This window comes from Rana temporaria, chromosome 4, assembly GCF_905171775.1.
Source record: "Rana temporaria chromosome 4, aRanTem1.1, whole genome shotgun sequence".
In the NCBI taxonomy this organism is placed as follows: domain Eukaryota; kingdom Metazoa; phylum Chordata; class Amphibia; order Anura; family Ranidae; genus Rana; species Rana temporaria.
In genome coordinates, this window is record NC_053492.1 from 234,127,654 (window position 1) to 234,144,219 (window position 16,566).

A 16,566-nucleotide genomic window follows, 5' to 3' on the forward strand; every position below is an offset into this window, starting at 1 on the left:
CACTTTGAACTTAGTAAACACATCAGAACCATAGAGCATTAATAAGTAATTTGTAGAGTGCATCTCTCATGTACACAGTCATTGATGAAAGGAAACAAAATGTGATGTGTGCGGATTCCAATGATGTCATCCACATATCACTCATGTAGATCAACTCTGGTATTCTAAACGAGTGCCGAGACCACACAACCTCAGACTACACATATGCATAACAAACATCTCAAGTGTAAGAGTGATTAAACAGTTACCAATCGTACATTGGGTAAAAACCACAGGACTTTCAATACTAGCAGGGTATCCAGAGGGGGTAATGGAATTTGTCAGGTCTAAAATAATTCTAGCAGAGTAGATGCAATATTTAAAATGCCTGTATCTGAAAATAATAACCCAAAAGAGTGATTGGTTCATAAATGTTGCTTATTATACAGTATATAGATATTGTTGCTCAAGACTAAAATGATGGGGTGATGACTTTTTTTTTTTTTTTTTATTGAAAAAAAAAAGGAAAAGTATTGTGTTGCTCATAGCAACCACTTAGATGTTCGATTTAATTTTTGTAAGCCAAGAAATGTGACTGGAAGCTGAATGATTGCTATGAACAGCATCTTTTTTTAGTTTCCATGAGTTTTCATAGGTCTGTCCTTCGGAAACAAAACATAAGTAAAAAAAATAAAAGGCACCCATAATTGGAGTGCTGAATAAAGCAATAAATTAGATTTACGCTGTAATTTTCTGACTACATGATGGAAAATAGATGGCTTGGCATGTTACCAATGACTGTAAGCATCTGCTATATATCTATATTTCTTCGTTTGTTGTGGGGTGTGTAGATTACTGTTTTAATTTCACATTTGGTCTGTATTTTCTCGTGTTTAAAATAACACTTATTGTTATACCTGTACCCCAATGGGCTAATATTTTCTATAACCACAAATCTTAATCTTAATTTCTTAACAATTTATAAAAAAGAAAAAAAAGAAATTTGAAATAAAAATCTATTTTATTTTATGCTTGCTTGCTTTAAACAGAATATTTCTATACTGTATATAATTTGATAAAACATATCCTGCTTCCATACAAAAACTGATACTTTGGTTTGAGACCCTTATATATTTTGCTCACACATATGCCTGTATGTATAGGCATGCAAGTATCAATTTTTACTACTGTATTGGTGTGAAAATATTTTTGCTTTGTTTAATAGGTTATGGAATTAGGCTGTATTTGTCTTGATTACTCTTTGATGAAGGATACATTAAAAGGATTTGCAGGAAGTTGGAAGTCGCATTATGCAACAATATTACATCAGCGTGTTAAGGTACACACTTCTTATGAAATATTATTTCTGTTTTTCTTTTAATGACCGTAAACATAGTCAGTGGCATTATTTTCTAAATATCTTTCAGGATGAACTTCACCACGCTGTTCAATACAGAGAGACAGTATGGCAGCAGCTCACCACTCCAGTTGAAAGCCTGGAGCAGTTAAACTCCATCTTAACACTTCTAGAAGATCTGCACGACATGGAAAATAAAATAGATGAAGTGTATCGGCATATAGAAGTCATGTATGAGCATTTAAGGTAAATAATATGTCATACTAGTCAATTAAATCAACTTTATTTTACCATATCATGACAGAAGCATTGAAAAGACAGTTTGCAAAGGAAAGAGCACAGCATGTACCTGAAAATCAAGGGCAATTATTGCACTACTTTGATTGTTCTTTCAAAATTAGGCAGCTTCCTTCACAAGTATCTCTTTTAAGGCTCATTCACATGAGTGACCAGGTGACGGTAAAAGCAGATAGTTGAGATGCAATTTTACCACCCATGAAGGTCCCCAGCATGTGTATAGCCCAGAGTGGCTTCATGCTGGGGACCTTCACCTGATGCTTTGCTGCCACATCAAAAATTAAAAACCTTGTTGCATTTGATTGACAGTATCACCGCCGATTGCATCCTATTCAAGAGAACTGGGTCATGCTACAACTGCTCTGCAACCACATGCAATGCACTTGGTTGCGGAGCAGTGGATCTGCATTTTTAGGGTTAAAAAATGCAGTGAGGAGGCGATTGGCCACAGTCACTGTTTTGGCTGAGAACTATCCATCTGGCTCCTTTGATTTTCGGATCAAAGGATGTCAGGTGGTAGGGTGCCAATAGAACCACCCACTGCTCCAAAATTTGAAACAAACCCTGAATAAAAAGCTTGCATTAGGTTTAAAGGGTCACTAAAGGAAACATTTTTTTTTGCTGAAATGACTGTTTACAGGGTATAGAGACATAAAAGTTAACTGATTCCTTTTAAAAATGATTAAAAATAGATTAAATTCTATCATATAATGTGCCTCTAGTTTCACTTTCGGTTTTAAACTGGTTTCATGTTTATGTGAAGTAAAGAGACCCACAGAACAAAACAAACAAATCCAGGGCAGTGTTTTGTTTTTAAAATGAATCTGATTGGTTCTGAGGAGTTTTAGACACACAGCTTAGACCACAGTGAGAAGCTCCCATGAGTTTTTTCATAAGGAGCCAGACAAGCAGGAAGTGTGGAGATCAGAGCAGAATTACAGCAACTTCAAAGCAAAAACGAACAATGCGGACATGAAACCAGGACTGCAGTAAGGTAAAGGAAGCTATTTAGCTAAAAAAAAAAATTCCTTTAGTGATCCTTTAATTTTCACAGGTGCAGTTGTTACATACAGTATATACATGAGGACTATATAAACATGGCAGCATGTTCTTCGACATAGATTAGCTTTTTGAATTTATACATAAGATACAGCATGCAGCAGACCACAAAAAGTATTATTTTTTTCTTAAGAAAAAGAATGACATGCAGCTTTTCTACATAAGCAGTCATTTACTCCTCTGGTTGAACTAGTTCCCACTTTGCTGATTTTTCTATTTGGTCCTCAGTTTACAGTAGCAATCATCTACTTATAAAAAAAGTCTAGCTATTACATTCATAGTGATAGCAAGCTGAGATAATTCATAAACATTGGATAACGGTTGCTAGGTGCAACTGAGTTTTAATTTTTTAATTGTAATTTAATAAGTAATCCAGGTGTAATATTGTTAGTCAGCTACTATGCCTGTTAATGACCACCACCCACTTATTTCCATGAATGCTATTTTAGATCAAGGTACGTTATGCCTGTTTTAAAATTTATATAGATTTTTTTTTTTTTTTTTTTGCACAAAATTAGGCTAACGTGCATATTCTACAGCTATCACACTTATGCTATATAAAAAATCAAAGTCATATGCTAAATTGATTTAAAAACTTGGTTCTCTACGACATAGTTGGCAGATCTTTACGTGCCTTACGCACACTCCTAACCAGCGTCTTAAATAAAGCTTTACTGTGTCAAACAGCTCTGTCAGATTAGCGTCAGTTATGTAAAGTTTGATAAATAATGGGGAGTGCTGATTGTGCATTAGTGTCATGGCTCAAATTCAGTGCAGTTGCAGCAGCTTAAGTAAACTATCCTTTTGAATCACAATTGTGCATTTATTGGTGCTAATATAATGCATAAGAGGCAGCAAGTATTAGAATTTGAAACTGAGGTATTGGTAGAACTTAAGGTTAGGGCTTAAAATTAAGAGCTACTGGTTTAGGGACTTTGTTGTTTAGGTTTTAAGGTTCAGGTTAAGTGTTAAGGGTTAATTTTAAGTTTTAGCCCTAGGATTAAGGTTTGGATGAGTGTAAAGGTTAAGTGTTAGGGCTAGATTTAATGTCGGGGGGGGGGGGGAGATTTATAAGGTTTTGCTTTTATAACCTGAAGCCTTTTGATGGGAACTACCAACATCAGGTTCTCATGACAAGTTGCTATTGGTTAAATTATAAAATCCTTTGTTTTTGATTTTTTTTTCAGTAGATTGAAAACTAGGCCATGGGAAAGTAAAACACATTTCCAGCACATACTGAAATGTTCTTTTTCAAAATGTTGTTTTTAAAGCAGTTTAGATGGCGTAGTAAATTTGCATAGGCACAATATTTTCCCTCCATTGATATAAGCATGCCTACTTGGACACTGGAATCTACATTGGTACATGCAGGTTGGGGGAAGTAAAAACTCACCTGTGGCAGCACACAGGAAATCTGTAGACCTGTTTTTCCATTGTGACATACCTGCATTCTGCCTAACAAACCTCTGCATCAGTGTTTTCTTGTACATTTCTGTGACTTATTATGGATTTTCACTGTGACTGTATCTTATTAAAGCAGAAATTGCATATTGACAACATCAATGAAGCAGATCCACATGCACGACAATTATAGCAGAAAATTGTAAAAACCATTGTATCCTCATACTGCAAGATTTTTTCTATAGTAAGACTCACTTAACATGAAATAAACAATTAGTCCTATTCATAGAGTACAGGACACTGGACTGATATTCATAGACTATGAGATATTCCCTGTTACCTTCAGGTGACTGTACACTGGCAAATTTTTTTGCTAGGACTGCCCTTTAAATGTACCCTGCCCACTTCATGAGGCTCCATGGTCGGGTATGACAATCATGACGAGCAATGCCTGGACTGTTGCTGGCCCAGCATTAGGGATAACTCAAGACAAAATTTCTCTGTATGTTAAATCCAGTTTCCGACTATAAACACTAACCGCAGGTCATAGCACATTATGAGGTATAGTGAGAAGAGGACTTTGTGTTATTCCCTTTACTATGGACTCTCTGCCATTTTGTCTCTAATGCCTCTCAGTGAACATTTTTAAATTTGGATTTTTTTCCCCTCCTAAGGCTGGTTTCACATGGGCGGTCCGGTCAGATCCACCAGCCATTGTTCTCTATAGAGCAGCGGATGTCAGCGGACATATGTCCACTGACACCTGCCGCCCTCCAATCCAAACCTGTATAGCCGAAAACAGACGGATGGGGGATCCCCATCCAACCGGCAGGTCGGATGACAGTCCATTTGAAACGGATAGGCGGTTCGTTTCTATCTAAACACCCCATAGAAAACAGCGGGGTTGTGTCCATGTCCGCTTTGTATAGCAGAGTAGACACAGACCTGTCATCCGCTTGCTCAGCAGGGATAAGCAGAGGTCAGGTGGGTCCACCCGCCTGATTCCTTTGCTGCATTTCTGTCATCATCTTTTACAGAGACACAGCCACAGGAACTCAGTCAGTGTCTGTCTTATAGTGGCTCATTTTCTGGACACACAAAGCTCCATCCATTCCGCTGTGAAACTGTGAGTATGCCACTGGGGATCAGTGTTGCCAACCGTCCGTATTTTTACGGACAGTTCGAAAAAACGGGCACTTTTTCCCCACGTTCGTAAATGTCCGTGGTTGCGGGAATGTGCCAGTAAAAATAGCCGAGATCGGTTTCGGCTTGGAACTGCGCATGGAGATTGGAGGCAGGGGGGGATGGTGGCTGCAGTGGCACCGCAGAGGGGGATGGAGGCAGGGGGCAATGGAGGCAGGGGGAGATTGGAGGCAGGTGGAGTTAGTGGCAGGAGGTGATTGGAGGCGGGGGGTGTTGGTGGCACCGCAGAGGGGGGTTGTGGCACAGCAGAAGGTGGGGGATGGAAACAGGGGTTGTTGGTGGAACCACAGAGGGGGATGAAGGCAGGGGTCGATGAAGGCAGGGGGTGATTGGAGGCAGGGGGCCTGGGGGAGATAGGAGGCAGGGGGAGATTGGAGGCAGGGGGAGATCGGAGGCAGGGGGAGATTGTGGCACCGCAGAGGAGGGTGAAAGCAGGGGGTGTTGGTGGCAGAGGGGGATGGAGGCAGGGGGTGATGTGACTAAATAATTTGCCATTATTATATCGAAAATAACAAAAATATGTTTTTTTACCTTAATATCTATATTAAATCACATTGCTATTTGCCTAGCGTACTTGTTTTTAGCGTAAATACTAAAATTTGCACCTAAAATAGTAATTTAGTAACTTTTGTGAAATGCCAGTAAATTTCAATCTGGTAGGTTGGCAATACTGCTGGGGATGCCTTCTCCAAAAATAGTGGATCATGGGCCTAAGGGAGCTGGGATTAAAAGATCTAATAACATCCGATTGGAAGACGGCCTACAGGAAACACAGGACACCACTTAGGGTGATAGCTTTTATTCTTGTCTTAGAGCAATGTTTTATATTGAAATTGCTCCCACCTCGCTCAGGCACTAACCATGTGACCTGACCTATCTTGCAAAAACAGATTTCTCTACCACTATGTTTGAATTCTATGGAAAACTTCTGGCACTTTTAGAACCTTCAGTTTCCAAAGCCCAAAACGCTACACATCCTCTTTTTCCCATGACCTAGGAATCGGAGGCAGAACCTCCTTTACTTGAAGGATTTACAATGGAGGAATGTTAAAGGACATTTTGTAGCAGAGGCAGTGGAGGATTTTCTCTCTTCTGAAGCTTTTGAGGTACAAACTATGGCTTTGCACCAAATGCTTTCCACTGTGGACACATTACTTACCAGAATCTGATCCTCCATAGCCTTAACAGACCCCTATGGGGTACCAGGAGACTTGCTAAGATTAAAAATGCTTTTCCCTTATACTCAGAGGTTGGGGACTGGCACAACCCTGAAAGAGTTTTCACTACTCCTAAACTATTTGCTAATATTTATCCTATGGAAAATAATTTTAAAAATAAATGGTCTATTCCAGGATTCTGTCACTTCAGTTTGCAATAAAAAACAAACACAGAGGGTGTTGCTTTAAAAATTCTGTTGATAGGCATTTTGAAGCTCTTTTAAAAGGCTTACTTGCTCTTGCACACCCAGCCCTGCAGCTGGCAATTGCTGCCGTGACTATTTTCCAGGCAATTGCTAACTGGTCAAGACACATGAACAGAGACCAAGAACTTGTCTTTGAAGACCCTGCTCTCATTTTACAATTAAAGCTGATGCCTTCAAGCCTGTTGTCTCATGTTGATGCTCTTGAAATTGTAATTTGACAAGTTTCAAGAATCTTATCTCTGTGCACAGGATTTTGAGACCAATAGCTGGATCTGCTTAACATGCTTGTAAGAAATGTCTTCTATGCATGCCATTTGATTGTGAACGTCTCTTTGAGGAATCCCTTGACAAATTCATCAAGGAAGTTATTGGGGCAAGGTACCTGTCAGGTGCGTGTATGGAGATCGCGATGCTAAGAGGGCTCTCCTTGCGGCTGAGTGCAGCACACCCCTGGAGTTGGGAACAGGGAGCGGGGTGCCCTAAAGATGCATGGTTGGCCAGTCAGATGAGCTTAGCCACTGAGGGATGACTGAAGCAGGCAGAGCTGAACTTGTGGTGTTCAGGTAAACAGAGCAACCAGGAGCTAGGCTAGGAGTCCTACACAGATAAGTCAGTCTAGAGCATACACAGGGATGAGCCAATGTCATACACAAGCAGGGTCAAGGTACAAGCCAAAGGTCAAGCCAGGTGATCAGGAGGCAGTAGCAGAGTCCAGAAGTAGGCCAAGGGTCAAACTGGGAGATCAGGAAGCGAGGTCTAGGCAAGCCGGGTCACAACGGGTAGTCACAGATCAGGAGGCAAGGTCAAGGTATACAAGGAGCTGAGGAGATAATGCAGCAATGTCCTGTAGTCACTGGCTGGCTTAAATAGTGTCTGTCACGCCAATTGCGCGCCATTGTGCAAGCGCAGTATTGCGAGTGCGTGTGCGCAAGCGCGCATCAATGCACGCTGATGCGCGGCACACGCTCTTGCACGTCTCCGGAACCTCTGTGGGTGTCCATGAAGGTTATGGGTAACATTTCCAGTTCCGTGACAGCCATGCCCCACACAGTACTCCTAACCTTCAAGAAAAAACTTATGTCTCTTACTACCAAAGTTTCTACCTCTAATCAAAGAAAGGGGTCTTTTCATTCTTCACAGGCATCAGCCTCAAAACCAAGGCTTAACATTTCCTTTTGTCACAAGGCTTGGTCCATCAAGCCTTCTTAGAAACCCTCTGCACAATGAAGGGACAGCCCCACTTTTTTTAGAGTAGATGGATGTCTGATGAATTTTGTGCCAGGCAGGATGCAAGACATTGTGAATTTCTGGGTCCAATCTATAATATCAAAGGGGTACAAAATAGAGTTGCTATCCCTGCCCCCTCTTCACTTTTTACCTTTCAATCTATCAATTTCAGATGAAAGAAAGACAGATTTGACGACCCCTTGTGCCAACTTCAGGCACAAGGAGTGGTGGTACCAGTTTCTTCAGTTTAATGGTTTTAAGGTTTCTGTGCAAACCAGTTCACAATTCTTAAACCCAATGGGGGCATCCACCCAATACTGAACTTCAGGCTCACGCTGCACTGTTTTGTCTAAAGTGAGAGTGTACACTTTTGGAACAAGGCTTTTCGTGATAACATTCTATATATTGTATATTTTTGTATTCACTTTTAATTTTTTTTTTTTTTTAAATAGCACTGCCCTGTTTTTTTTTTTTTTTATCATGTAGGTTAATTTGATGTGAACCACTAGCTGGCAGACTTGCTAGCTGGCTGTTTACCAAATTGGATTACAATACTTAGGTGCACATACAGTTGTTTAAAAATACCAGTCCTGTGCTCTTTACTGTACTGTACTTCAACATAGGGACTTTACAGATGAGTCAAAATTCCTGTTTTTAATGATAACACCCCTACAGTTAATAAATACACTTTTGAACTATAGACCAACACCTAAATGAACAGGTGAAATAAATATACAGTTTTATTCACCAAACAATTTGTAAATCTATGCAGCGTGTATTCCAGTAACGCTTGTCAGACTCGATGGTGGAGAGCTTACTTTTCTGCATATTGCAAATTTGACACCCATCCTTTCCTCTTATTGACTGAACAATGACGAAGTAGCAGATTGATCATGTAATCTCTGTGCTTTGCCCTTCTGTTAGCTTTTCTCCGAAAAGCATTGTTAAAAAAATAAAACTCCTAATTGGCTGACACTGTTGGCCTTTCCAATTCTGGCTGTGCAGGGGAGTTCAAAAGGCTGGTGTCAGCACAGATTTAACTATACAGTATATGCTAGTTGTATGTAAAAGTACACATTGTGGTGTATTTATTAGAGAGTGAATGTAACATTACTCAAACATTTGCTGCCTTTGTATCTTCCTGGTGCATGTATTTTAATTACAGTGATTGATTAATCTATAGAGAACATTTGCGGAATGTCACATTCATGGCTTTATAAACGTGTTCTATAATGTTCTTTAGTTTATATATAAATGTATTTTATAGTTAGTAGCCTATTGTCCATATCCTAGAAAACAGTGTATTTTTATGTCACAGACCTTGTGACAATGTAAATGATAATGCATAACTGTACAGCATGTAGTACCCCTTGGTGAAAGTCTGAATATGTAACACTAAATGCATCCTTTTTTTTTTACTATCAATTTCTGATTGACAGGTCTTATAAATTGCGTATTCCTAGAGAAGAAGTAAATGATGTGGCAAATCTGAGACAAAAATGGTTGGAGCTAATGGATCTTACTCATGTTGTAAGTGAAATGCCTTTTAATAGACATGTTTTGCTCTGTGAAATTCCTAAAAATGTAACTCCAATTCTGATGTAATTAAACATATTTTTTACAAAATAGAACAGAATTTCTAGGGCCAGATTCAGAGAATTTGCTGCGTCGTATCTTTAGTTTGAATTCTCAAACCAAGATACGACGGCTTCTGCCTTCGATCCGACAGGCGTACGGCTTCGTACGCTTTCGGATCGTAGGTGTAATACTTCGGCACCCGCTGGGTGGAGTTTGCGTCATTTTCCGCGTCGGGTATGCTAATTAGCTGTTTACGGCGATCCACGAAGGTACGCGCGGTCGTCGCATTCTCTTACGTCGTCGCTAGTCGGCTTTTCCCGGCGTATAGTTACAGCTGCTATTTCTTGGCTTATATTTAGACTTGCCATGTTAAAGTATGGCCATCGTTCCCGCGCCGAATTGAAAGTGAATAGGAAAGGACGTAACGCACGTCGCCGTTCAAAAAATTACGTCGGTATGACGTCATTTCGCGCAAAGCACGGCGGGAAATTTCAAAACGGAGCATGCGCAGTACGTTCGGCGCGGGAACGCGCCTAATTTAAATGATACACGCCCTATTTGAATTAGGCGGGCTTGCGCCAGACGAATTTACGCTATGCCGCCACAAGTTTACAGGCAAGTGCTTTGTGAATCAAGCACTTGCCCGTAAAACTTGCGGCGGTGTAACGTAAATGCTATACGTTACGCCGCCGCAATTGTACATGAATCTGGCCCCATATATCTAAGACAGAGATTTGATTTACAAACGGTGCAAGTTTAGGTGATATTTACAGTAACTACAGGTAAGTCTTATTATAGGCTTACCTGTAGGTACAATTAAACAGGAAGACTTTACTTTCTCTTTAAATTGTGACTTTAGTTGAAAAATTAAGTCATGATATATCACTTCAGGTTGCCCCTTTTTACAGGTATGTATAGCTATGTAAAGCATTACAAATACGTGCCTATACTGTTTAAAATCCAGTAATGCACTGCCTCACCCTGCTCTGGACAAAAAGAGTGCATTTTTCACAACCTAAGTGACTCTGTTCTACCAATGTACACCCCCGAAGAACGAAATAATTTTTTTCTGAAACGCGTCAGGGGATTCTGTTCATGTTTGTTCTCAGTATATGTATCGTGACAATCACCAGGATCATGTAGAACATTGGTCACATGTATTTTGTTCTTTATGCTGTAAATGTAATACCCAATTCACCAGCCGAGATTTGTTTTTATTTCAATATTCAATTAAAGTCTTATTTGAGGCTTTATATATTTTTGTTAGTACCATTTCTATATTCATATTTATGATATAACCTTTCCATTAGGTCTTAAAAGTCCCATTAGTTGGGTTTCTTGCCCTTTGTACTGTTGTGGGACGTTGACCTATTTTTGCTCCTGACCTATTCCTTCCTTCCCTTCCAATACAATGATAATATGCAAGGGTATGATTTTCTTTCCAAAAGGATATCTGTAATCTTTTATGGTGAAAGTGATCAGCCAAATGCAAACAGTTTTAGGTTGTGTCAATGCTTTTACAATGGCTGTGCTTTACTGTTCCTTCCTAATAAACCACGTCTGCTGGTCATGTCTGAGCTGAAGACAATACACTGTTCATGTGGCATACATGCTATTTTAGATGTTGTTAATCATGGACCATAAGTAATTGCAGTGCAATGCTGATAGCCACTATGCAGACAATCTACAAATCAATAAGGTAATTTAGTAATAGAGGGCCAAATTCTCAAAAGAGATACGCAGACTTAACTGCTGTTCAGCCTGCGTATCCCTGTGCCTAACTTTGGAAACGATTCTCAAAAGGCTTTTTCCAAAGTTAGGCAGAAAATCTGACATGTGTAAGACACTTACACGGTCAGATTTTAGGATGCAGTACCGCATCCGCCACTGGGGGCATTTCTCATTGAAATCCAGCTTTGCGTATGCAAATGAGGACTTAAGCAGATTTTCAAAGCATTTCAGCACTTTGATTTCTGCCTAAGTTCCGAATTTGCCGGCGCAAAATTAGGGCTGGTTTTACAATGTGGAAAGTTAGCCAAACCTTGTAAAGGCCCATTCCAGCGACAGCATTTGGTATGCATTCCTGAGGGAGAACTCCACGGCAATTTTTAAATTCAAAACCGGCATGGGTTCCCCCTCAGGAGCATACCAGGCCCTTAGGTCTGGTATGGGTTGTAAGGAGACCCCCCCACGCCGAAAAATTGACGTAGGGGGTCCCCCTACAATCCATACCAGACCCGTATCCAAAGCACGCTACCCGGCCGGTCAGGAATGGGAGTGGGGACGAGCGAGCGTCCCCCCCCCTCCTGAGCCGTGCCAGGCCGCATGCCCTCAACATGGGGGGGTTGGGTGCTCTGGGGCAGGGGGGCGCACTGCGGGCCCCCCCACCTCAGAGCACCCTGTCCCCATGTTGATGAGGACAGGACCTCTTCCCGACAACCCTTGCCATTGGTTGTTGGGGTCTGCGGGAGGGGACTTATCAGAATCTGGGAGTCCCCTTTAATAAGGGGGCCCCCAGATACCGGCCCCCCACCCTAAGTGAATGGATATGGGGTACATCGTACCCCTATCCATTCACCTGGAGGCAAAAAGTAAAATTTAGTAAACACACAACACAAGGCTTTTTAAAATAATTTATTATTCTGCTCCGGATGCCCCCCTGTCTTCGTTATTAGCTCAATTAGCAGGGGGGGCTTCTTCTTCCACTCTCCGGGGGTCTTCCGCTCTCCGGGGGTCTTCCGCTCTCCGGGGGTCTTCTCCGCTCTCCGGGGGGGCTTCTCCGGACTCCGGGGGGCTTCTTCCATCTTCTCCCCTCTTCCGCTGTTGACTCGGCGAACCCCGGTTCTTCTGCAGCTCTCCGGTGCCTTCTTCTTCAGCGCTGGCTGCCTGCTATGTTTGTGTGTTAGCTCGATTTCAAACAGGCAGCCGGCGCGGTCTTCTGTGGCGTCAGGGTCTTCTGGTCTTCTCCCCTCTTCCGATGTTGCCTCGTCGCCTGTTGTCGCTGTAATGATGGAAGCGCGCCTTGCATCACATTTATATAGGCATCACCGTCCCATCATGCTCCGGCAGGTACCCACGTGGTGGGTGCACGTGGGTAGGCACCCACCACGTGGGTACCTACCGGAGCATGATGGGACGGTGATGCCTATATAAATGTGATGCAAGGCGCGCTTCCATCATTACAGCGACAACAGGCGACGAGGCAACATCGGAAGAGGGGAGAAGACCAGAAGACCCTGACGCCACAGAAGACCGCGCCGGCTGCCTGTTTGAAATCGAGCTAACACACAAACATAGCAGGCAGCCAGCGCTGAAGAAGAAGGCACCGGAGAGCTGCAGAAGAACCGGGGTTCGCCGAGTCAACAGCGGAAGAGGGGAGAAGATGGAAGAAGCCCCCCGGAGTCCGGAGAAGGCCCCCCCGGAGAGCGGAGAAGACCCCCGGAGAGCGGAAGACCCCCGGAGAGCGGAAGACCCCCGGAGAGTGGAAGAAGAAGCCCCCCCTGCTAATTGAGCTAATAACGAAGACAGGGGGGGCATCCGGAGCAGAATAATAAATTATTTTAAAAAGCCTTGTGTTGTGTGTTTACTAAATTTTACTTTTTGCCTCCAGGTGAATGGATAGGGGTACGATGTACCCCATATCCATTCACTTAGGGTGGGGGGCCGGTATCTGGGGGCCCCCTTATTAAAGGGGACTCCCAGATTCCGATAAGTCCCCTCCCGCAGACCCCGACAACCAATGGCAAGGGTTGTCGGGAAGAGGTCCTGTCCTCATCAACATGGGGACAGGGTGCTCTGGGGTGGGGGGGCCCGCAGTGCGCCCCCCTGCCCCAGAGCACCCAACCCCCCCATGTTGAGGGCATGCGGCCTGGCACGGCTCAGGAGGGGGGGGGACGCTCGCTCGTCCCCACTCCCATTCCTGACCGGCCGGGTAGCATGCTTTGGATACGGGTCTGGTATGGATTGTAGGGGGACCCCCTACGTCAATTTTTCGGCGTGGGGGGGGGTCTCCTTACAACCCATACCAGACCTAAGGGCCTGGTATGCTCCTGGGGGGGGGAACCCATGCCGATTTTTTCTTTGAAAATTGGCATGGAGTTCTCCCTCTCAGGAATGCATGCTGAGCGACGCTGACATTTTTTTTTAAAATTATTTGTTTTCCCGGCGCGTCTTTTTTTTTCACCCGTCGCAACTTTAGTGTCCCGTCGAAATTCTCAAAGCCGGCCGGCGTTAATTACGTTCGCGCGCTGCACGTCGGGAAAATGACGTCACACGCATGCGCAGTACGGCCGGCGCGGGAGCGCGCCTCATTTAAATTTTAAACGCCCCCAGGAGAGGAGGACCGCCTTACGACGGCGGCACTTAAGTTACACAGCGTGTAATTTCTACCTAAGTGCTTTGACGATCAGGCACTTAGGTAGAAATTTTAAGTCAGTGTAACTTAACTGCTGAAATTTAAGTTACGCAGACTTTTTGAGAATTTGGCCCAGAGTTTACAGCAAGTTAATAAAATGTAACACCGGAAATCACTCAATGCTAAGGATAACAACTAAATTTTTTTTAAAACTTAATACGTTTTAACTTTAGAGGGATAGATGCTAGCATTCCTAATTAAGAGATAATATCAAAAGAAGAGATTATATATCCTTAACCAGACTGAAGCATTGACTATTATTCTACCATGCAATTGTTACAGGTGAAACAGACCTTGTTGAAGGAAAAGCAAGATATATTCAAGCAGGAACTTGATAAGCAAGTTAAAGTAAGTAAATTTTCCCAGTTAATTATATCATGAACAATTTTTATGTATTGTAAGTACAGTAATTTACAATGAGGCTTAGCAAAGCAATATTTATAACCAGAAAATCCATATTTAGCTTTTACTTTGAGACAGGCAATGGATGGATGGGCTTAATAGAAACAAAACGTTCAGTGCCTAACCTGTGTACAGCTTAAAAGAGCTTTCTTTTAACAAAGGGTATGTGCATGGGTCACTTTGAATATATATCCAAAAATCTTAGGAAAGGTAATCGTGCTTCTGCCTTTAGAGAAACCCCTTTAAAAATTGTCACCAGATGGTACATGACCCTGGCTAAAATCCACACCTTCTACCCTAATACCTCCCCGAACTGCTTCAGGGGATGCCCGAAGTGGGTAACTATTTCCACATCTTTTGGGAATGTAAACTATTGAAACCCATATGGCTAGAATTGGTAAATAGACTTGAGTTCACCCTCAAGAAAAAAATCTCCCTTACCCCAAATATATGTTTACTATATTCCATGGTCCCAGATGTTCCCCTTCCATGTAACAGATTGATTCACTCTTTCATCAGCGCTATACAGTGGATGATCGCATGTAATTGGAAATCACAAAACCTTTCATGGCCCCAGGTTATATCTAGAATGGAATCGATCAGACTCTCAGAAAGAATCCACCACACTTTATATGATAGCATGCATATTTTTACTAATAAATGGCTCTATTGGTCTATGCCACCTTGACAATTTTCCCCACCCTCCTACAAAATTTAGCTATTTGTATTTTCTGCCTTCATCCACATATCCGGTTGAACCTATGTTTGTCATTTCTATATGCTTTGCTTATAACTCATTTTTCTTCCTTTAAATATGTACACGGGACATTACCCTCTCCCCTTGTATGCCTCTTCCACCATTACCCCTCTCTCACTGATTCCATTGTGTTACATTCCTTGTGTCATTCCTAACCCAATGCATTGTATTGTACTGTATAATTACCTGTCTTTCAAATAAAACTTTTTTGAATATATATCCGAAAAATAAGATGTTTAGGCTGGGTTCACACTATTGCTGTTCCCCCAATCCAATTCAATGTCAGGGGATTAATTTGTGACCAGCTCTCTATGGAGCTAGTTCACACATCTCTGGAGCGGCTTCAGTGCGAATTGCACAGGAGTTAAGTGCGTCCTCTGGTCCATTTCAGGTCCGAATTCAGCCCAAAATTTGGACTAAAGTGGGACCTGAAACAATGGGGACACATTGGACCCCTGCTGAGAGCTGCTCAGTACTGCAGTGTGAATCCAGCTTTAATGTTTGTTCTAGGACAGTGGGTATCAAATAATTTATTTTTGCATGGCTCTACTCACTGTTCTAAAATAAGCAGTTCTAGATGCAGAGCTGGTCCAAGGGTCATAAAGAAATTATTTGAAAGTCTTTGTCCTTAAATAAGATCTAGACCTTTTATTTTTAGATTTGTTTTGGACATGACTCAGGCAAATATCTTCTTTTAGAAAGGATTTTCTGTAACCTTTTCTTTGAAATCTTTAGTATGTAAATGGTAACTCCACAGTTGTGGGAAAAAATAGCAAATAAAAAAATGTAGTATATTCAATTGCTACACAAGCTGCTGTATATTGTCAATGAAGGTTATTAAAAATGATCATTCCTTTTCAATCTGCAATGCCGTCACTTTCTGTAAAATCCAATGCAATATGGCAACCTGGAGACATTCTGTACTCAGTGGGTGTACAGAATTTCCCCAGAAATGTCATTTCCTGCTTGTGTGATCGGGTTACTGATTTTCACAGAAGTCTGCACAAAGTACATTTTTAGGCATCCTCTGCAACAAAAAAATGTTGTTGAGATATTCCCAAAGAGTGAATCACTTCTAAAAAAATGCAGACTGCATTTTCATCATAAGAACATTGCAAGTGCACCAGCTGAATTATAATACAAAAAGTCACTCCCGTTCAAATTCAAACCAACCAGCTTTTTGAATAATCTGCAACAAAGTTTTTTAAAATCCCTGCAATGTACATTGATCACCCAGAGGGGAATGTTTTTCTCACCAAAAGTGGAAATCTATTTATCCATTCAAAGGTGCTTTCCAATCTTAGTTGAAAAGCAGATAGTCAATTCTACTTTGCAGTGCTTTGACAACACAGAATTGGGATTAGAATGCATATGTAAATGCTTTAGTATTTTTGGAATATTGCAGACCTAGCACACATTTGGGCATCATAAGCAGGGTAATGATCACTATAACAATGTCACTGGTTCTC

At 41.8% G+C, this 16,566-nt stretch overlaps 1 protein-coding gene across 1 annotated transcript in view; it reads left to right on the forward strand.

Moving 5' to 3' along the window:
• LOC120937061 (dynein heavy chain 5, axonemal-like) overlaps positions 1-16,566 on the forward strand; it is a 342,938-nt gene that overhangs the window by 90,003 nt on the left and 236,369 nt on the right. Inside the window, exons 26-29 of the mRNA XM_040350003.1 lie at positions 1,205-1,318; positions 1,407-1,582; positions 9,386-9,476; positions 14,221-14,286. Of these exons, the coding sequence (XP_040205937.1) occupies positions 1,205-1,318; positions 1,407-1,582; positions 9,386-9,476; positions 14,221-14,286 (447 nt within the window). The remainder of the gene's footprint in view (positions 1-1,204; positions 1,319-1,406; positions 1,583-9,385; positions 9,477-14,220; positions 14,287-16,566) is intronic.